The 23,077-nt window shown below is 44.7% G+C and overlaps 1 protein-coding gene across 1 annotated transcript in view; it reads left to right on the forward strand.

Moving 5' to 3' along the window:
* Positions 1–12,131, forward strand: part of IL1RAPL2 (interleukin 1 receptor accessory protein like 2) — a 366,383-nt gene extending 354,252 nt beyond the window's left edge. Inside the window, exons 10-11 of the mRNA XM_087877713.1 lie at positions 4,221–4,391; positions 11,223–12,131. Of these exons, the coding sequence (XP_087733839.1) occupies positions 4,221–4,391; positions 11,223–11,923 (872 nt within the window). The 3' untranslated portion in view covers positions 11,924–12,131. The remainder of the gene's footprint in view (positions 1–4,220; positions 4,392–11,222) is intronic.
* Positions 12,132–23,077: the final 10,946 nt, after the last annotated feature.

Consider the following 23,077-nt stretch of genomic DNA (forward strand, 5'->3'; position numbering starts at 1 on the left):
CTAATACAAACGTGGCTGAAATCAAATGTCCGTGATATGGATCAGCCGTTGAAAGTATCATCTGAAATAAGAGAAACTGGTGTCAACGGATGGAGCTAGAGAAGGACTATCGCTCTTCAGATCTTGCTGAAATACAACACCAGCATCTGCTACTTTGGGTTTAGTGGTTAAGGCACCAGGCTAGAAAGCAGGAAGCCGTGAGTTCAAGTCCCACCTTAGCCATGACTTTGGATCACCAGGAGATGGTGAGTTCTAGTCTCGCCTTAGGCATGATAACAAGCTGGGTGATTTTGTGCCAATCACCAGGAGACTGTAAGCTCAAGTTCCACCTTAGCCATGAAAGCCAGCTGGGTGATGTTGGGACAATCACCGGGAGATGATGAATTCTAGTCCTGCCTTAGGTGTGAAAGCCAATTGGTTGACTTTGGGACAATCACCAGGAGATGGTGAGTTCTGGTCCTGCCTTAGGCATGAAAGCCAGCTGGATGACGTTGGGCCAATCACCAGGAGATGATGAGTTCTAGTCCTGCCTTAGGTGTGAAAGCCAATTGGTTGACTTTGGGCCAATCACCAGGAGATGGTGAGTTCTAGACCCATCTTAGATGTGAAAGCCAACTGGGTGACTAACACCCAGTTCATCTGTTAGCTCAGTTCTACAAAGGAGAAAAGAAATGTTGCACCTTTCCCCAAATCTCATCATTCACAGCCAGATGTCCTTTGTGCAAATTAAGAGAATCACCATAATTGGAAGAACATGAAAGAACAAGCCAGGTTCCCATTGATTATTTAGTCTTTCTGAAGTTCTCGATGCTCTCTGAGCTTGGTTGTTTTCTTGCAGATGTTCAGTTGCCCATCTAGGTAACATCAGTGCTAGGGAGTGCTCCCTGTTTAAGACCAAAACATATCATCTCTGGCAGCCAACATCCAGAGAAGCAGGGATTAACACCAGACAAACTATCAAGCAGAGAACAATCCCCTAATGAAGGAACTACCAAGAAAAAAAAATCACAAATATTGTTATATGGGGAGCAAACCAAGGAGTGAAATCCAGCAGGTTCTAACAGGTTCTGGAGAACCAGTAGCGAAAATTTTGAGTAGTTCGAAGAACCGGCAAATACCACCTCCGGCTGACCCCAGAGTAGGGAGGGAATGGAGATTTTGCAATATCCTTACCCCAGGAATGGGAAGGGAATGGGGATTTTGCAACATCCTTCCCCCAGGAGTGGGGAGGGAATGGAGATTTTGCAATATCCTTCCCCCAGGAGTGGGGAGGGAATGGGGATTTTGCAACATCCTTCCCCCAGGAGTGGGGAGGGAATGGGGATTTTGCAACATCCTTCCCCCAGGAGTGGGGTGGGAATGGGGATTTTGCAATATCCTTCCCCCAGGAGTGGGGAGGGAATGGAGATTTTGCAACATCCTTCCCCTGGAGTGGGGTGGCAATGGGGATTTTGCAACATTTTTCCCCCAGGAGTGGGGTAGAAATGGAGATTTTGCAATAACCTTCCCCTAGAGTGGGGTGGGAATCAGTGGTGGGTTGCCCCCGGTTCTATAGAACAGGTAGTAAAACCGGTGGGAGGCTCCGTCCACCGACCCCAACATCCCTGCTGCGAACCGGTAGTAAAGGTAAGTAGAACCCACCCCTGGTGGGAATGGAGATTTTGCAGTATCCTTCCCCTGCCATGCCCACCAAGCCACGCCCACAGAACCGTTAGGGGAAAAAATTGAGTATGGAGCAAACCTCCTACTCCCTTCCACACCGATGATGTTAATGGATAACGAAACTGGATACTGAAGTTGGATGATGAAATATCTGCGAAGGGGAAAAAACAAAGCTCAGAGAAGCACCCAACACCTCACAATTCAATAGGTACAAAATGAATTGTGAGCTACAAATATTCTCTTCTATTTAAGAGTTCCTGAGTCGGAAAACAAGGGATTGTTTGAATTGATTTTCTGTGGTTTCTTAAACGCACACAACTTTAGTCGTTTGTAGAAAATTGAGGCTTGATAAGCAGGCTGTGCTTTTGACTTCACTGCATTAGCGGTTTGATCTTCATTCTCTAGAAGTCACAGGAAATTAAATTCATTCTAAGAATCTTCAGTCACGACCTCTCCTTTCCCCAATAGACTTGCGTTCCTAGGAAACGATATCAAATCTGATTTCTCTGCATTAAAATCGGCTGTGATAAATATACCTGAAAGTTACACGCCAAGCGCTCAAATTGAATATATCGGCTTATCTCTACCATCAATATGAACAGTTGTCTCAGGGATATTGTTTACTACTGTACGTTTGCTGCTTGTTGCATTTGTAAAATCACTTTGTAAGGGCTACTCGATCCTTGGTTGTCACTGTAGGAAGAGAGTTGTGTTAGTCTGCAGTAGCAAAACATCAGGAAGGATCTAGTAGCAGATTTTCCGACAGGTATACAGTAGTGGCCAAAATTGTGGAAACCTTTTGGGAAAAGTTGTATTTTTGAGGTTTGATGGCTAATAACACTACTTTTTTTTTTTTTTTTTTTTGGAGTTTCAAGATAATCCTATTCCATTGCTGGAATGGCCTGGGAAGAGCCCAGACCTTCTTAACCCAATTGAAAATCTATGGGGCCGACTAAAGAAACTGGTTAGTCAGAAGCGACCCAGCAATAAACCCCGGTTAATAGAAGCCATCATCCAATCTTGGTTTCACATTATAACAGCTGCAGAACTAAAAGACTTGGTTCACTCCATGGGAAGACGTTGTAAGGCCGTAATTCATGCTAAAAGTTACCCAACGAAGTATTAACTGACATGGTGATGATTTTTGTATATCTCGTTTTTTCTATGGTGCTAATTTTTGCATATCTCGTTTTTTTCAACTTCACTTTTTTTCTTTCTACGGTAACTGCTATTCTAATAGCAAATCCGTCATAAAAGTTATTGCATTACATTCTTGATTAAATTATCTTTCCATTGACATGTAATTTTATGGTACCACTCCCCCAAAAAAGTGGTGTTATTAGCTAGTTTGAGAAAATACACTTTTCCCAAAAGTATATTTTCCACAATTTTGGCCACTACTGTAGCTCATTTCTTCAGACGTTTCTTGAGAAATGCTCCGTGCATCTACTGAAGTGACCTGCAGCTCCTGAAAGCTGATGCTGATTAATAAAATGCGTCCATCTGAAAAGGTGCTATCAATTCCCTCCTGCATTGTCTCCTTGTGTGATGGAATGTGGAACCTGGAGAAAGGAGTGGGAGAGAATTCTGCCATGTACATCATGGTTTCCCATAGAGAAGGCAGCACATTCCAGAGAGGGACCCAAAACAAGAGACTGCAAAGTCCTGAACTGGACAGGGGGAGGTAAGAAGAAGTTCAGAGTAGCCACAGCCTAGATCTCTCGGGGAATATCTATTAAGTTAGAAGGTTAGAACTTTAGTCCAGCAAGATTCTGTCCATTCGGTATAACTAAATAAGGAGCTGGAGTCAAGTGGATGTCACTGAATTGTTATTTGGACTTTCTTAGGTTGGCATCTTGAACCGCCAAACGGGAAAAAATGGGATTTTAATGTTCAAAAACAAACATTTTGCAGATCGAATTCTACTTCATCGCTCCTTAATTTTAATTTTGGGTATGGCTGCAGGAACTGGGTATGTCTAGCTTAATGAAAAGAAGGACTAGGGGTGACATGATAGCAGTCTTCCAATATCTCAGGGGCTGCCCCAAAGAAGAGGCAACCAAAGAAGGCAGGACAAGAAGCAATGGGTGGAAACAAATCAAGGAGAGAAACAACCTAGAACTAAGAAGAAATGTCCTGACAGTGAGAACAATTCATCAGTGGAACAACTTGCCTCCAGAAGTTGTGAATTCTCCAACACTGGAAGTTTTTAAGAAGATGTTGGATGACCATTTGTCTGAAGCAGTTTAAGAATGTCTTCTTAAAAACTCCAGGTGTTGGAGCATTTACAACTTCTGGAGGCAAGTTATTCCACTGATGAATTGTTCTAACTTTCAGGAAATTTCTCCTTAGTTCTAAGTTGCTTCTCTCCTTGATGAATTTCCACCTGTTGCTTCTTTTCCTATCCTAGATAGAACAAATCAATCTTTAAGAAATACTGCTTGACCCAGAACTACCCACAGTGAAGCCATTCAGACATGCCCACATGCACAAGCCGCTTTAACCGTGGGGAGATCTTCTCTTCCTTCTCCTCCCAAGCTCTGTGGTTTTATTTGCAGACAACAAAGAATACGACGCCTACCTGTCGTACACAAAAGTCGATCCCGACGCATTAGATCGTGACAACCGGGAGGAAGAGCAATTTGTCCTTGAAATCTTGCCGGATGTTCTGGAGAAGCAATATGGATATAAGCTCTTCATACCAGACCGGGACCTGATCCCAACTGGGAGTAAGTACTGATCCACTAGAGGTTTGAGACAACTTCTTCATGCTGCTGAGAAAGCTCATCCTTCCTAATGTCTTCCCCCACCCCCACCCCCCAATTTATATCAAGATACTTCACAGAAAGGGACACAGTGGCTCAGTTGCTAAGACACTGAGTTTGTTGATCGAAAAATAGGGACCACCTTTGGTGGGAAGGGAACAGCGTTCCGTGCGCCTTTGGCATTGAGTCATGCCGGCCACATGACCACGGAGACGTCTTCGGACAGCGCTGGCTCTTCGGCTTTGAAACGGAGATGAGCACCGCCCCCTAGAGTCAGGAACGACTAGCACATATGTGCGAGGAGAACATTTTACCTTTACCTTACTTCACAAAAACAAGAAAGAACTGAGAACACCAAATGGTCCATTTAAATTCAGAGTCCCAAGAAGGCCCATTTTGTAAAGAAAAGTCTTCCGGAAAAGATAATGATTGGGTTTGCACACAGCATCCTCAACTCTTGTTTGTTTGGGGTTTAGGTGAAACCCTGTCACCGTAGGAAGTCAATCATAATTTGTGTCTCCTTTGGCTGTCGGGCCAGTCATCACTGTCAGTAATGGATTGAAGCATCCCGTAGAGTCATGATGGCGAAGCTATGGCAAGCGTGCCACAGATGGTACACGAAGCCATATCAGTGGGCATGTGAGTGTTGCTGTAACTCAGCTCCAGTGTGCATGTGTGCACCAGCCAGCTGATTTTTGGGCCTCCTGGTCCCACCAGAAGTCAGGAAACAGGCTGTTTCCGGCCTCCAGAGGGCCTCCGGAGGGTGGGGAAGGCTGTTTTCACCCTCCCCAGGCTCCAAGAAAGCCTCTGGAGCCTGGGGAGGGCAAAAAACAGGCCTACTGGGCCTACTGGGCAATCACGTGCCAAAAGTGGGATGGTTGTGTGGTGGGGTTGCGTACGCATGCATGGGAGGGCGAGGCGCATTGAATTATGGATGTGGGCACGCACGCCCGTGACTCCCCCACACACTCCCCTCCGCTTTTGGCATGTGACAGCAGAAAGGTTAGCCATCACTGCCCTAGAGCACATTTACAAACCCTAGTAGGGCAAAGGTAAAGGTAAAAGGTAAAGGTTCCCCTCGCACATATGTACTAGTCGTTCCCGACTCTAGGGGGCAGTGCCCATCTCCGTTTCTAAGCCGAAGAGCCAGCGCTGTCCGAAGACGTCTCCGTGGTCATGTGGCCGGCATGACTCAACGCCAAAGGCGCACGGAACGCTGCTCCCTTCCCACCAAAGGTGGTCCCTATTTTTCTACTTGCATTTTTTACGTGCTTTCAAACTGCTAAGTTGGCAGAAACCTGGATAAGGAACGGGAGCTCACCCCGTTACGCGGCACTGGGGATTCGAACCACTGAACTGCCGACCTTTCAATCAACGAGCCTAGCGTCTTAGCCCCTGAGCCACCGCCTCCCTCCTAGTAGAGCAAAGGATGAAGCCAAACCCAACGAATCCCATTCTAGATTTGCCCGACGTGTGAAAACACACTGTTTGATTGCAAGCACGCAGGGCCAGCGCCGTCTGTTAATATTTTCACTCGGCGTAGCACCGTAGTTCCACATAATCGTCATCCAACAAATCAAAATTAAAGCGAAGAATCAGGTACATAACTACATGCCAACCTACAGCTGTTAGGAGCTGTGTGTGTGTGTGTGTGTGTGTGTGTGTGTGTGTGTAGGGGGGGTTCAGATTTAATTTTGCGCACAGCTGGTGTTGCTCCGAGCTTGATTTTAAAAGAAGGGAGCCGAATCAAAGGCTTTTAAGTCAATACAGGAAGAGCGAAGAGAACAAATGCTTTAGATGAATCAGCTTCCTCGCAGGTGCTTCCAAAGAACAGGGTTGCATTTTCTTTCTCTGTCCATCTGTCACTCAGACGCGCCAACAAAAATCTTCATCATTGTAATTTTGGAGAGTCATTAAGCATCATCAAAATAACATGCAGTGCTACCTGGCACGTTGGGTTTTTTTTTTTTTTAAATATATATCTTTATATCTCCCAGCGCAGCATAACGCTGTCCCCTTCCTTTCTTCCCTTCCTGCCTTGCAAAACTGAAATGATTCGTATACTTTTGAACAGATTTGATGCTTTCATGCAGAAGATTAAGGAAGGGCTTAATCGCCTGCTAATGATGATGGTGCAGAATATAAATGGGGACTCAAGACTGGTTTCGTTCCAAACCGGCTTGGGTTTTGCAACTCACAGAAAACTTCTGGATCTGGGCAGGGAAAGCCAACTTGGAATGCTTCTGAGATGCTCGCTCCGTTCTTCACGTTAAACGCATCTTTGATCGGCTTTAACCCGGAGCAATTAAAACGAGACCCTATTCTCAGAGGAAATACATCTCTTAAAGCCAGAGAATGGGAACAATTCATAGAATAGAGTTACCAGGGGTTTCTGTGTGTGTGTGTGTGTGTGCTATGCTTCAGGAGAGCTCCCTAGATTGTTTTTGGGCTTAGGGTCCCCCGAAGATTGTTGTCACCAGAGGAGAAGAGTGGAAAAACTTAGGAGCTTCCTAGGGTGAGAGCATCAAGCTATCATTTTGCATAGCGATAGCATTTGATTTATATGCCGATTTACAGTGCTTTGCAGCCCTCTCTAAGCGGTTTACAGAGTCAGCCTCACGCCCCCAACAATCTGGGTCCTCGTTTTACCAACCTCGGGGTGACGGAAAGCTGAGTCAATCTTGAGCCAGGATCAGGATCGAACTGCTGGCAGTGGGCAGAATTAGCCTGCAATATGGCATTCTAACCACTGCACCAATAGATCCCGGTGACTTAAATGACCCTTTCCCACGTTACAAGTCTATGGGGCCCATGTCAACATTCTGCAGAACCGCAAGGGCAAGATAGTACAATTTCCATATTTTGCGCCACAACTCCCACCACACCCTGCCGCGGAACACGCTGTTTGAGGCTGATGGGAGTTGCAGTCAACAACCTCTAGAGGACATCGGCTTAGAGCTGCGATGGCGAACCTATGGCATGGAAGTGGTATGCAGAGCCATCTCTCCGGGCACACCAGCCGTCGCCCATTACTCTTCCGGGTTCCGGCACACACATGCATGCTGGCCAGCTGGTTTTCACATGCGTGGGAGTGCCAGAAATCGGAAGAGCAGCTCCCTAGCACGCATGCGCACGCCGGGAAGCTGAGCTTCCAGTTTCCGGCACGCATACTGGTCTTCGTGGGCGCCTGCGCACCAAAAACCGAAAGAGCAGGTGACTGGCGTTGAAAACCGGAAGCTCAGCTTCCCGGGATGCGTATGTGCACTGGGGAACTGTTCTTCCGGTTTCTGATACTCCCCCGTGCACACGTGCACTCTCCCGTTGTGGCACTTAGTGCCGAAAAAGGTTCGCCAACACTGGTTTAGAGCAGGGGTCTCCAACCTTGGCAACTTTAAGCCTGGCGGACTTCAACTCCCAGAATTCCCCCAGCCCTGGGGGATTCTGGGAGTTGAAGTCCGCCAGGCTTAAAGTTGCCAAGGTTGGAGACTCCTGGTTTAGAGAGTTGTCACCCTCCCTTTAAAAATAATATATATGCCACTGTTACGCAAAATAACACTGAAAGGCAAAACAGAACGACCCTTCTCTGCCAGCTAGCTGACGCAGAGAGGCGTCTTGTAAAAGGCAGTGGCCTTTTGCTGACAGCTGTTTCTTGATTTCTTTGCTAGGGAGGGAAGATTGGGTTTGACAGCTTCTGGTCATTAGGAAATGCCAAGGGGGTTGTCCTCTCTTGGGGAGAGGGAAGGGGGGGAAGTATGAATGTTCACTTCAGGCTGACGAACATACCTGGCGATGTCGTTCTAGTTTCAGAGATTGATAGTCGAAGCTGGCAGTCTGAAGACGCAGCAAACGGAATCGTAAGAAGCATTTTTTTTAATTTTTTTTTGCGAAGGACTCGCTTACTAGCGGTCTGAGGGAACGTTGCAGAATCCATTTTTATTTTTTTGGTCAGGATTAAAAAAAAAAAGGTAGAGGGGAATCTCAGGAGAATCCTCGACTTACGACCAGAGTTGAGCCCAACATTTCTGTTGCTAAGCGAGACGGCTTTTAAATTAGATTTTTAGAATAGAATAGAATAGAATAGAATAGAATAGAATAGAATAGAATAGAATAGAATAGAATAGAATAGAATAGAGAGACGAATGTAAGTTTTTTCGGAGATTTTATGGCCCCAACACTAGGGATTATCCATCCATCCACAAAGCCGAAGTGCACGCATTTGTCCAAGTTCCCAATGTCCCGTCTTTGTGATGTATTTCACTTTTCCACCTCCTTACTCAGCTTTTGCTATTCGCCTGCTCTCTTGGGAAACAAGTACGGGGGAATCAGACAGTTGGCCAATAAATCCCTCAGTAGCAATATCCCTTAGACTTATATACCGCTTCATGGTGCTTTACAGCCCTCTCTAAGCGGTTTACAGAGTCAGCCTATTGCATCCAACAATCTGGATCCTCGTTTTACCCACCTCGGAAGGACGGAAGGCTGAGTCAACCTTGAGCCGGTCAGGATCGAACTGCTGGCAGTGGGCAAAATTAGGCTGCAATACTGCATTATAACCACTGTGCCACCATGGATTCCTTCCTTCCTTCCTTCCTTCCTTCCTTCCTTCCTTCCTTCCTTCCTTCCTTCCTTCCTTTACAAGCAATAGCACTTAGACTTATATACCGCTTCACAAGGGAGGGAGGGAGGGAGGGAGGGAGGGAGGAAGGAAGGAAGGAAGGAAGGAAGGAAGGGCAAGAGCAACAGCACTTAGACTTATATACCGCTTCACAATACTTTACAATACTACAATACTGCATTCTAACCACTGGGAGGGAGGGGGGAGAGAGGGAGGGAGGGAGGGAGGGAGGAAGGAAGGAAGAAGGAAGGAAGGAAGGAAAGAAGGAAGGAAGGAAAATAGCAACAGCACCTAGACTTATATACCGCTTCACAGTGCTTTTCAGCCCTCTCTACGTGGTTTACAGAGTCAGCCTATTGCCCCCAACAATCTGGCTCCTTATTTTATCCACCTCGGAAGGATGGAAGGCTGAGTCAACTTTGAGCCAGTTAGGATCGAACTGCTGTCAGTCGGCAGAGTCAGCCTGCACCACCAGCTCAGTTGCTCTCTCGTAGGACAGAGCACACTTCATAAGGGAGGCAAACTTCCACGTCAGATCTCCAGGGAGGAACTGCAAGGCGATGCTTGTCAACAGAAAGAGCAGATCAGTTCAGATCATGTTGCACGCGGTAAAGGTTTCTGCCCATTTCATTCAAACTGGAGCGCAAAAGAGACAGAAGGATTCGTTCGCGCATACGGTGCCAAATGTGAACGTCGCTTGCAATGACAAGCCCAGATTGCCTCCAGATTCAGTCGAACGGATCTGACCTTGCTGAGACCTTGTTCTCCTCTCCTCTCCTCTCCTCTCCTCTCCTCCTCTCCTCTCCTCTCCTCTCCTCTCCTCTCCTCTCCTCTCCTCCTCTCCTCTCCTCTCCTCTCCTCTCCCCTTTCCCGTCACTTAACATCTGATATACATTTGACTCTAGGGAACAAGATGTCTGTACCCCCCCGTTAGGAGGTCTTCTCCATCTGTAACCTCCAAAACAGTATTGTGTGTTCTTCTTTGTGTGTCCGTGTGTGTGTGTGTCTATGTGTCTGTGTATTTATCTATGTTGCAAGTTCTGGTCCATGATTTTCTTTTCCTTTCTTTTTTTTTTTTGGGCCAACCCTACCCAACCCAGTTGTACATGGGATGAGTTCCAGTTGGAACAACCCCTACAATATTATCTTTCTTCTGCAGGCTCTTCTTCCAACTGGTGCCCCTATCTTCCAATGGAAGGAGAGTTGAAAGAAGTAAGTAGAGTAGGACTTTGGCTAGGTTCTCCCACCGGGCGTTCCAAAGCGCTCGGCTGCCGAGCAAAAATCTGTGCCTCCAAATCTCGTCGATAGATGACGCGAAGGGATGTGTGTTCCTGGGATCAAAAGACAATCCCACCCAAACTCAACAACCCATAAAGTACCAGAAACCAAGAACATGTCCGCCGTTGGCATAATGTATGCGGGGGAGAAAATGGTCATTTCGGCAATATTGTAAATCCCTAAAACTAGGTGGACCTCCAGAATACGTTGGACTGCACATTTCCAGCAGCTCCCATCTGACCATAAATGTGGTTCCACGCAACACACTGAGCCAAAATTCACAATATGACTTGTGAACGGCCCGTGAGGTTAAGTCAACGTCTTCTAGAGAGGGGGAGGAACATGTTAATTTTAGTAGGGGGGCCCGTTTGGAAGGGGAAAATATATCACCAAGGGATGGTAGAGATGTTCAGACCTGATGCGGAAAACATCTAGAGTCCTACCAGGTCAAGAAAGTCCAATCCGGTGTCTATGCAGATGACTTTGCGATCATGGAAAGGCCATGATAGATACTCAGCGTTTCTCCAATTTAGGAGCTCATGTGAAGAAAAAACTTTTTCCAAAGTTCTCCACTTGATGGCTCTTGAAGTTAGACTCAGCCATCAGAGCTCAGTTGAAGGAGTGTTGAAGCCCAGTGAAAACAAGGGATCTGGAGTTATCTTGACTATTTAAACCAGGGGTCTCCAAACTTGACAACTTTAAGACTTGTGGACTTCAACTCCCAGTCCACAAGATGCCAAGTTTGGAGATCCCTGGTTTAAACTGTTGGTGGCACTGGTCAAGAAGGATTAATCCATTCTCTTCTCCGTCCCTCACTTTGATTGCAAAGTTTTGTCTTCTTTTTTCTCTCTCTCTCTCCTGTGTGTACTTCTCTATTTTACTGTCCATCTTATGATTTGCAGCCTATCTAGAAGATCTTGCCAGATGTATAGAACAAAGCCGCCGGCTCCTGATTGTCCTGACACCGAATTACGTCCTCAGACGCGGGTGGAGTATTTTTGAGATGGAAAACCGGCTCCATAACATGCTCCTCAGCGGCGAGGTCAAAGTCATTTTCATCGAGTGCCCCCACCTGAAAGGGAAAGTCAATTACCAAGAAGTGGAATCGCTGAAGCACAGCATCAAACTCTTCTCGGTCGTCCCGTGGAAAGGGCCCCCAAGCAACAAGCTGAATTCTAAATTTTGGAAACGCTTGCTCTACGAGATGCCGGCCAAAAAGAAAGAAGTGATCTCGCGGCGCCAAGTCCTGGATTCCGCCGAACAGGGCCTCTTCGGTGACCTGCAAACAGTGCCTTCCATCGCCGTGACGGATACCTCTGCTACGTTAGTTTCATCTCAGGCGGACTTGGGAGATTACCAGCCCACCAACGCAGCCCATATGAGACATTACTGCAGGGGTTACGAATACAACGTGCAATCCGCGACCCTCCCGCTTGCTGCCCTAAGCAGTAACCACCACACTTACTGCAATATACCCCTGACGCTACTCAACGGGCAGTTACCGCTGAACAGCAGTGTGAAGGATGTCCAGGACTTCCACAGAAACCCCTCTTTACTCCCCTTGTCCACGAGAGAGCTGAGTTTCACCAGCGATATATGGTAGCAAAGATCTAGACTTCTTTTCGGCCGGCTTTGCAATGAGCCAGAATTCCTTAAAACGAAAAACAAAACAAAACAAAAATATAACCTTTAAAACCCGACGTCATCAGGTGCCAAACTCTTTTGCCAAGTCACAAAGTAACTCGCTTTTATACTTGAAACCTCTCTTTGTTTACATTTACAAAATTATTAACAAAGCGGGGGGGAGCCTACTTTTTTAGCCGACTTCTGAGTTTTCTGTCTTTTAATGTACAGAATGATTTGTGCTTTATTATAAAAAGAGAGAGAGAAAGAGAGAGAGAGTGAGAGAGAGAGAGAGAGAAAGAGAGGGGATATGGGATCGAATCAGGGGTGAAATGCTACCGGTTCGTACTGGTTCGGGCGAACCGGTAGCGGCGGTGTCGGGTGGTTCGGAAAACCGGTAGCGGCGGTAGCGCGAGGCTTCGCCCACCCGCTCGGACATCATTACTTTCTGGTTTTAACCAGGAAGTAACCTGTTTTTGACCTTCTGCGCTTGCGCAGAGGGTCCAAGGCGTGCACACTTCCGAACCGGTAGGGAAGGTAAGTAGATTTCACCCCTGGATCGAATAGTATTTTGAAGTAAGTTGACAATGAGTTGACTTCCGATGCTATATACAAATAGAGTAAGACTCCATATTTATATATACATATATATATATAGATATATATATATTAGTACTTCAGAAGTTTTCATGGATTTTTTTTTTTTTAAATAGACAGAATTTAGGAAGCATACCCGTCATACATGTGAAACACAAGTAGTAACAAAAATAAAAAATAAGTCTCGCATTTCGAAATTGTGCTCAAGGGACCCTTTCTACCAAGGATGCACTGTAGAAGATCTTCCCTACAAGATTAACCAACGCCGTGTTGTTATGGAAGATGGACCACGCCAAGGGCAACTCTGGTTTTCGTTCTGCAATCCCCCATGGCTGGAAGAGATCTCGTCCGCTCAACAATCCATTTGTCGTTTTGTTCTCAAGCTAATTCTTCATCGTCCGTGACAGTTGCCATTGTCTTTTCTTCAATTCTTAGGAAGTTGACCGCCCTTTAATTTTCTGTAAATTTTGGGAAAACGTGAATTAATTCTGGCTTTTCGGGTGTCTTGGGGACTTCCTTCCTGTTGCATTTGACGTGCTGAGGATTGTTAAACAGTCTGCAGATCTAAACATTTCCTAATCTTCTCGACTTGCGTACTAAATGGTCATATCAGCATCTGCACAGGGTTATTATTTGGGGTTTGTTTTTTTTTCTTTTCCAGGTTAAAAAAAAGGTGTAACGGTTTACCAGCTTGACATTTGAGGGGGAAAACGTCAGCCTACAAAGGAGAGAAAGGAACAAAACAAAAAACTCACACACACACACACACACACAAAAAGCACAGCAATACTCACCAACAAAAGTCTTGAATTGTTTTGGTTACCAGTCATAATAACATTTGCATTGATAATCATCGAAAACGGCAGTAAGCATTTACACTAATAAAAGGTTACTCAAGAGTGTGTCCCAGTTTCCGTCGGTTCTTACATTCCTGTAAAAATCAAAATTGCTCCTCAATTTATCGTAATTTATTTTATTTTTCTTTTATTATTCATATTTCTATGCCGCCCACTCTCCGAGGACTCTGGGCGGCTTACAACAATCAACAGTATACTAAATAGCATATTGCCCCCCCAACAATCTGGGTCCTCATTTTACCCACCTCGGAAGGATGGAAGGCTGAGTCAACCTTGAGCCGGTGAGATTTGATCCGCTGATCTGCTGAACTAGCAGTCAGCTGAAGTAGCTGCAGTACTGCACTCTAACCACTGCGCCACCTCGGCTCCTCTCCAATGCTTTTACTGTCTTAGAAACAGGATCTTGAAAAACTGCCTGTTTGCTCAACATCTGTGTTACTTCTTTAGCGTTTTTTTTTCTTTTGTATTACTTCTTTAGAGTAAGAAATTAGAATTTTAAGATGTGTTTTTTGTTTTTAAAATTTGATTTATATGCCGCCCTTCTCCGGAGACTCAGGGCGGCTTACAATGTGTTAAGCAATAGCCTTCATCCTTTTTTATATTTATACAAAGTCAGCTTATTGACCCCACAAACTGGGTCCTCATTTTACCTACCTTAGAAAGGATGGAAGGCTGAGTCAACCTTGAGCCTGGTGAGATTTGAACTTGCAGTAATTGCAGGCAGCAGATGTAAGTGGATGTTAATTAGTCTGCTGAGCCACCAGAGCTCACAAGACTTAACTCAAGATTCAAATCATAACATTCCTTCAAGCTTTCGTGGACCCCTCTGGGATGACATCCACTGCCAGGTTGAGGACCACTGAGTATAAATAGCCTCTGCAATACAACATTTTTCAGAATATATTTTATTGGGGGTATTTGGGAGTGGGGATATTTGCCTTTTGGGAGCCCCTCCTCTCAAAATGGGGCCCTCTTGCAAGATTTTCTTTGAACATGGCTCTTAAATGGTTGGGGTGGGGGCAGGGGTGAAATCCAGCAGGTTCTGACAGGTTCTGCAGAACCGGTAGCGGAAATTTTGAGTAGTTCAGAGAACTGGCAAATACCACCTCTGGCTGGCCCCAGAGTGGGGTGGGAATGGGGATTTTGCAGTATCCTTCCCCTGCCACGCCCACCAAGCCAAGCCATGCCCACCAAGCCACGCCCACAGAACTGGTAGGGGAAAATTTTGGATTTCACCCCTGGGTGGGGGGTAAAGGATGCCCAACAACAGCTGGAGAGACTTGTGTTCATTGTGGTCCTTAGGTATCACTGCGATCGAAATGGCTGAAGGAACTCCCCGTAAGTTGACTGCATCTTATCGTTTGTGGCTCGCGGGAGTATCTTCCAGCAGGCAGCTTTTGACCCTTTGACCAACTGATTTTTCAACAGTGTCACAATTTCATGTTTGGGAGTGGTGCGGTGGCCTAGAGGTGGAGCTCTCATCTCACAATCAGGAGGCCGTGAGTTCGATCCTAAGTAGAGGCGAATATTTCTCTCTCTGGGCACAATGAGAATCGATCTGCTGAACAAAACTCCGCATTGGCGACAGGAAGGGCATCCGGTCAGTCAACACTCTGCTAGCTCCATTCAGTTGCCCAGATTCCACCCCGCAAGGGATTATGGGGTCGTTAAATGATGATGATCACAATTTCATGTTTGGTTTTGGTCCTCACATTATAAAAAAGCTGTAGAGACTCTGGAAAGAGTGCAGAGAAGAGCAACAAAGATGATTAGGGACCTGGAGGCTAAAACATAGGAAGAACGGTTGCAGGAACTGGGTGTAGATAGTTTAGTGGGGAAAAAAGGACTGGGGTGACATGATAACCATCTTCCAATATTTGAGGAGTTGTTACACAGAAGAGGGGGTCATTCTATTCTCCAAAGCACCTGAGGGCAGGACAAGAAGCAACAGGTGGAAACTAATCAAGGAGAGAAGCAACTTAGAACTAAGGAGAAATTTCCTGACCGCGAGAACAATCAATCAGTGGAATAACTTTTCTTCAGAAGTTGTGAATGCTCCAACACTGGAAGTTTTTAAGAACAGACTGGACAAAACTTTGTCCAGAATGGTATAGGATCTCCTGCTTGAACAGGGGGGTGGACTAGAAGGCCTCCAAGGTCCCTTCTGACTCTGTTATTCTGTATTTTTCTTTTCTGCATAACTGCAAAAACGTGGAGAGAAAGAAAATTTTAAAAAAGGTAATCTGATTTATGTGTGTGATATCACACCCACGATGGTCTCTCTCTCTCTCTTCCCCCATCCTCAATTACCAATCCCAGGCGTCTATAAAAAAAAATAAAATCCAGATATTGCTGGACTACGATTCCCAGCACCCTTCTCCATTTCCATTCTGTTTGAGAACTTAAGTCTAGCAATCCTCAAGTTTTTCAATTCTATCACAAGGTGTTTCCTTTCCGCTTTGGAGAATCTGTGTGTTTGCTGATGTAGGGAAGGCCAGGCCCTCAACTGATTGAGTTCTGCTAGGATCCATTCAATTTGTGAGTTTGGATGTTTTTTGGGTTTTTTTTAAATTGCCTTTAACCTCCTTCCTCTTATATGTATTCCTGTTAATCAGCCACCTACTATATTTTAATTGCTGGATGCCTCTAGGTATCAGAGAAACAGAGTGGAGTCCAAGATAAACCATAAAGGAACGCATTTAGAAAAACGGATAGTGCGTTGCGACAAGAAAGAATTTGACCGACTTCAAAACTGTCTGAACAGCCTCATTACAGCCTTTCATTTGCTAAACCATTATATCTCCTTGGCGATGTTATCGCTTCTTCAGCAATTGAAAGAGGCCATTGCAAAGAGGAAAAAAAAACTATATATATTGTCGTCTGGCTGTTGGAAAAAGCTAAATATTGAACATATAGGGCTTCTGAATCGTTTATAAAATTACAGAGACAACGTTTACGAAACACAGTTGGGTCAAACATGAATGGGAAGAGAAAGAAGTTTTTCCTTTCCCACCAACGAATGAAGAATTATTGATTTAATTCTCCTGCCTTTGAGTTGGTGGATATACTGCCTATTAATCTAAAGCTAACATTTAAGGTGCTTTTTTTTTTTTTTCCCCAAGAGGCAAGTGGACTTTCTGGATTTTCCTTTGAAGAGGTTTCGCTTCTCATCCGAGAAGCTTCTTCAGCTCTGAGAGAAGCTGAGGAAGCTTCTGAGAGAAGCCGAGGAAGCTTCTCGGATGAGAGGTGAAACCTCTTCAAAGAAAAACCAGAAAATCCAGTTGCCTCTTGGGAGAGAAAAAAAGCACCTTTTTGGATGACCGAGAATCTCCATAGACATCTAACATTTGAGGGTTTTATGTGTATAGAGATGTTTATCGGTAGTCCTGGACTTACAACAGTTCGCTTAGTGACCATTCAAAGTGACCATTCAAAGAACTGGAAAAAATCAACTTATGTCCATTTTTCACACTTACGACGTGTGCCACCCCCATGGTCACGTGACCAAAATTCAGATGCTTGGCAACTGGTTCGTATTTATGACGGTTGCTGTGTCCCTTTTGTGACCTTCTGAGGAGCAAAGTCAAGCGGGAAATCCGGATTCACTTAACCACCTTGTTACTAATTTAATAACTGCAGTGATTCACTTAACGGCAAGAAAGGTCATAAAACGGGGCAAAGCTCACTTAACAAATGTCTCCGTTAACAACAGCAATTTTGAGTTCAGTTGCGGTCATAAGTCAAGGACTACCTTTATAGAACAGTTTCGATAAATGGGAAACTTGGTCTTCAGCAAAATCGGGCATTTGACCCGGAAAGAAAAGTTTAGAGAGTCCTTCCTGGTCAGCACTTCCGAATCGAGTTCAGAGGGTTTTGTTTACTTCAAGCCAGGGGTGAAATGTTCCCGGTTCAGACCGGATCGCCCGATCCGGTAGCAATGGCCTAAATCATCTCCTCTTTTAAATTTAAATTTTAAACATAAATTTTAATCTGTTTAATTATGGGGTATTTTAAAATTCAGCCTAAATTATTTAATTTGTTTTAATTTATTTTAGATTTTGTATTTCCTGTGTTTTATCGTCTGGCTGTTCACCGCCCTGAGTCCTTCAGGAGAAGGGCGGTATAGAAATTTAATAAAAATAAATAAATAAATAAATAAATAAATAAATGGAGGCGGGTGGTTCGGAGAACCGGTAGCAAAAATCCCTGCCTCCCCTCCCCCATTGCCCCATTTGACTGGTCAGTAAATGAACTCTTGAAAGTCGAGATCCACCTGTAATGCTCCCTCTGTGCTCCCTCTGTGTTTTTGCTTCCAATTGTAAGCAAAAGTTGAATTTTGGAGATTTTTTCATTTCCCCCCCTCCCCCATTTAATCCAAGAGTCTGAAATAGCTATTGATTCACCGCTGAATTTGAGTTTGTTGTTCCACAGGGCCACCGGTCAGAAGGAAAGGAAAGTGATTTTATAATGGAGTTTAATTTTTAAAGATAAAGACTTCCCCGGAAAGAGGTCAGCAAAACAAATCTAGACTGGCCTCCTGCAGAGTTCTTCACAATCGCTGGCTCCTTTTCCATTAAGCTGATCTAGTTGGAGAATTTGGTCTCAATTTACCCTGAATGAGTATTTTAAAAACAAAAACAAACCCCAGACCTGCCTTTTGGGGGGAGTTTCAAATCAGAAGTTTCCATTATTCTTGCTAGGTTGCCACGGTGGGACAAGAGCCCCGAACAATTACAATATAATCATTGGGGGCAAAAAAAAAAAAGAACAAGAAAGGTGTAAATTCCAATTTGGTGTTTAGAGCCTTTAGATACAGACTAACAGAGTTGGAAGGGAACTTGGAGGTCATCTAGTCCAACCCCACACCCACCCAAGCAGAAGACTCCACACTATTTCTGACAGATGGCTGTCCAGTTTCTTCTTGAAAGCTTCCAGTGATGAAGCTCCCACAACTTCTGAAGTCAACTTCTGTTCCATCGGTTGATTGTTCTCATTGTCAGAAAATTCCTCTTTATTTCCAAGTTGAATCTCTCCTTGTTCAGTTTCCATCCATTATTCCTTGCCTGGCCTTCAGGTACCTTGAAAAATAGCTTGACCCCCTCCTCTCTGGGGCAGCTCCTCAAATATTGGAAGACGGCTATCCTGTCTCCCCTGGTCCTTCTCTTCACTAGACTAGCCATGCCCAGTTCATGTAACCGTTCTTCATATGTTTTATCCTCCAGTCCCCTCATCATCTTTGTTGCTTTTCTCTGTACTCTTTCTAGAGTCTCAACGTCTTTTTTTATAGTGTCCAGTCTCTTCTTGAAAGCCTCCAGTGATGAAGCTCCCACAACTTCTGAAAGCAACTTCTGTTCCATCGATAGATTGCTCTCACTCTCAGAAAATTTCTTATTTCTAGGTTGAATCTCTCCTTGATCAGTTTCAATCCATTGTTCCTTGTCTGGCCTTCGGGTGCTTTGGAAAATAGCTTGACCCCCTTCCTCCTCTCTGTGGCAGCCCCTCAAATATTGGAAGATGCTATCCTGTCTCCCCTGGTCCTTCTCTTCACCAGACTAGCCATGCCCAGTTCCTGCAACCGTTCGTCATATGTTTTAGCCTCCAGTCCCCTCATCATCTTGGTTGCTCTTCTCTGCACTCTTTCTAGAGTCTCAACATCTTTTTTTATAGTGTCCAGTCTCTTCTTGAAAGCCTCCAGTGATGAAGCTCCCACAACTTCTGAAAGCAAATTCTGTTCCATTGATAAATTGCTCTCATTCTCAGAAAATTTCTTATTTCTAGGTTGAATCTCTCCTTGATCAGTTTCAATCCATTATTCCTTGTCTGGCCTTCGGGTGCTTTGAAAAATAGCTTGACCCCCTCCTCTCTGGGGCAGCCCCTCAAATATTGGAAGACTGCTATCCTGTCTCCCCTGGTCCTTCTCTTTACTAGTCTAGCCGTGCCCAGTTCCTGCAACCGTTCATCGTATGTTTTAGTCTCCAGTCCCCTCATCATCCTGGTTGCTCTTCTTTGCACACTTTCTAGACATTCCAACATTTTCAAAACATCTTCTTGAGCTTTGTAGATTTCTCAATTGCCAGATTTACACAAGAATCCATTCTGCATCGGTAAAATACCTTTAAATGGTCTTCTAGTACCCTAAATAGCCAGCTTTTTCCCCGTGGCTACTGTACGACAGACCTATAACCATCCGGCTTCCCCCGTTGAAGTTTAGTTGTCGGGAGCAACCGTTGTAAGTGCGAGGACCGGTCTTAAAGTCATTTTTTTCAGTGCTGTTGTAACAGTCACTTTTTTTCAGTGCTGTTACAACAGCACTGAAAAAAAGTGACTTTAAGATCAGTCCTCGCACCTACAACGGTTGCTCCCGACAACTAAACTTCAACGGGGGAAGCCGGATTCGCTTAACGACCACATGATTCACTTGGCTGGTGTGATTTGCTTAACAGTTGTGGCGAAAAAAGGGTGGTGACATTGGGCGCAACGTCGTTTAGTAACCGCCTTCCTTAGCAAACAGAAATTCTGCTCCCAATTACGGTCGTAAGTCCAGGACAACCTGCATACCCTTATTTGTATGTCGTCTTTTAAAGAAAGGAAAAAATGAGCCCCGTAGGAACGATTGCAGCAAATTGTTTGAATAATATAATTTATTTTTTTTTAACACTTGAAAACCGTATTCAGTTGCATTTGCTTGTCTGGCTGGTTAGGAACTGGTTTAAAAGGAAGTTACTTTTTCAATATCTCCTTTTGGATATCCTGTGTATTCTTACAGCCAGGATCTGCCAGAGGAAATACACCAACACACACAAAGAGAGAAGAGGCACGCTAAAAGAAGTCAGCTTGGAGGGTTCTTACTAAACAGAGCTAAGCACATTGCAAATTAAGATTTTGAGAGTGCAGAGAAGAGCAACAAAGACAGTTAGGAGGCTAAAACATATCAAGAATGGTGGCAGGAATTGGATATGTCTGGTTTAATGAAAAGAAGGACCAGGGTTGACATGATAGCAGCCTCCCAATATTTGAGGGGCTGCCACAAAGAGGAGGGGGGAGTGTCAATCTATTCTCCAAAGCACCAGAAGGCAAAACACGAAGCAATGGGTGGAAACTAATCAAGGAGAGAAGCAACCTAGAACTAAGGAGAAATTTCTTGACAGTCAGAACAATCAATCAGTGGAAGAACTTGCCTCCAGAAGTTGTGGATGCTCCAACACTGGAAGTGTTTAAGAAGAGATTGGACAACCGTTTGTCTGAAATGATATAGTTTTTTTTTCCTGCCTGAGCTGGGGGTTGGACTAGAAGACCTCCAAGGTCCCTTCCAACTCTGTTTATTCTGTTATTTCAGTTGGGATGTTCTACAGTGGTGTTGGCCTTGGCTTGTCCGTTCTTGATCTTTTAACTCTTGATTTCTGCTGGAATTCTTGAATCAATACGGAGTCGTTATTTTCCTACGATCGGTTCGATTTCAGCCCCTTCTTGAATTTCCGTTGACTCTTCTCTAATTGCCAATTTAATGTTAGTTGAACTAGATTTTTGTCGAAAAGGCTTGCACAATAAATCATCGTAGCTAGAATTTAATGTGGCGTCCTGATTCTTCACGCCTGACCTCTTTATAGGCATATAGACCTATATCCCAGCATCTTTTTTTTTTTTTTACAAAAAAGTTTTTTATTTTTATTTCTCATAAACACATTTACATGCAGAATCATTTCCATCATTTTTCATTCATCTTTTCTTTTAACTTTCATTTTTCATTTTTACTTTTTCGGGGCTGCTCTTTTATCCTTTACCTTTACTCCAACCTTTCTTCTTCTCCTCTCCTTCTCTTCCTTTCTCTTCCTCCTCCTACTTCCTTCGTTCTTCCTCCCCTTCTCTTTCCTACTTCCCCTTCTCTTCCCCCACTCCTCTCTTCTTCCCCCCTTCTAAGCTTCTCCTCTGCTCCTCTTTCTCCTCCCTTTTCTTCCTCTCCTTTTCCCTTCCTTCTTTCTCCTCTCCTCTCCTCTCTTCCCCCTTCCTCTCTCTCTACTCCTTCCCCTCTCTCCTGTTGTTTCCCTTTTCAGTTCAATCTAAAGTGATATCTGAGCAGCCCCGATTTTCTAATTATCTTTATTCTCATTTCAATTTCTTATTCAATTATTATTTCTTTTTATTTCATCATTTGCGTACATTTTTATAATATCCCAGCATCTAAATATTCTTTCCCCCCGCCAGATCATCTATAATGAATTTTAATTTGAGAGCAGCAGTGGGCAGGAGTTTTACCTTGCAACCATCTCTGTGCTAAGTGGTAGATTGGGTACCACAAAGGCAGGGGTGGGCTGCTGGGGGTTCGTAGGGATTCGGGAGAACCTCTAGCTAAGATTCTGTGCAGTTCGGAGAATCCCCAAATCCCACTTCTGGGTGGTCACACCCACTCCACACCTCCCCTCCCCGGAGTCCCCACGCGGCCCATTTTGGATACAGGTAAGTGCAGGGTGCACACGGAGGCTCGGGGAGGGTGAAAAAATGGGCCTACCAGAAGTTCGGGAAGGCTGGAAATGGGCCCATTTCTGGCCTCTAGAGGGCCTCTGGAGCCTGGGGAGGCTGTTTTCATCCTCCCGGAGGCTCGAGAAAAGCCTCCGGAGCCCGGGGAGGGCAAAAATGTCTGTCCCCCTCCCGTCTCCATCCCCCCCACTGTGGTGCAGGAGGGTGACTAGGCCACACCCACCATGGCCACGCCCACCCAGCACCCGGGCAGAGAATCCCTTGCTAAAATTTTTGAAGCCCACTCCTGCACGGAGGCAAATTAATATACACATCCAGCTGCCCACAATTTTGTATACAGCTGGTTTTTTTTTTTTTCTTTCCACACCCAATATATTTTTTTTCTCCTTGGATTTGCGACCAGAAAAATTCCAGAACAAGAATCACATTTGTACGGCTTGGAAAAATAAAATGGTGCCGGCACACACCATCTCTTTTTGATTGGAATGGGCTATGCTATGTTATATTTATTTAATTAATATATTTATAGGCAGCCTTCCTACGCTCGGAGAATGCCTAAGGAACAGGGCGCGTTAAGTTAGTTGCAACCAATAATTAATGAGTCTTAAATTGGTTTGCCAGGTTATTTGTCTCATTGGTTCCTCTAGCATTTCTCATGAGTAATATAGTCTTGAAGGCTGGCTCTTTCTTTTTCTTTCTTTTTTTTTTAAAGTAATTTTACAATATAGCATTTAAGAAAGCTGAGCTGGAGAACAATAAAGTCTCGAGCAATTTAAACAGATGGCAAGTTAAATTAAAATGGCTTTCCACACTTAATGCTACGTCTCCCGCAAAGTGGGGGGGGGGTGGAAATAAGAAAGAAACAACTCTGTTCTTTATTACCTTGAAAAGGAATACCACATTTTATTCCAGAATAAGGAGCGGTTCCTTAAGCCATGTCATCCCGTCCCACGCAAGGAACTTGGTGCCTCAGTTTTCTAGTGAATAGTGCAGGAAGGCCTCCCCTTCTCTTCTTTTGAAGGCCTCCCCAATATTTCAACTAGGGGTGTTTTTATGGAAGACCATATTTAGGCTAAAGCTCTCCATACCTCATAAATTGTTCTGAAGAGATGCTTCAGACCTCACCTGTCTGTACCACCTTCCTCTCCTTTCCTCTCCTCTTTTCCATTTTTCCATTCTTCCTTTTCCCTCTCCCTTTCTTCCTT

Source organism: Pantherophis guttatus, chromosome 12, assembly GCF_059756535.1.
Source record: "Pantherophis guttatus breed Tessera chromosome 12, ASM5975653v1, whole genome shotgun sequence".
In the NCBI taxonomy this organism is placed as follows: domain Eukaryota; kingdom Metazoa; phylum Chordata; class Lepidosauria; order Squamata; family Colubridae; genus Pantherophis; species Pantherophis guttatus.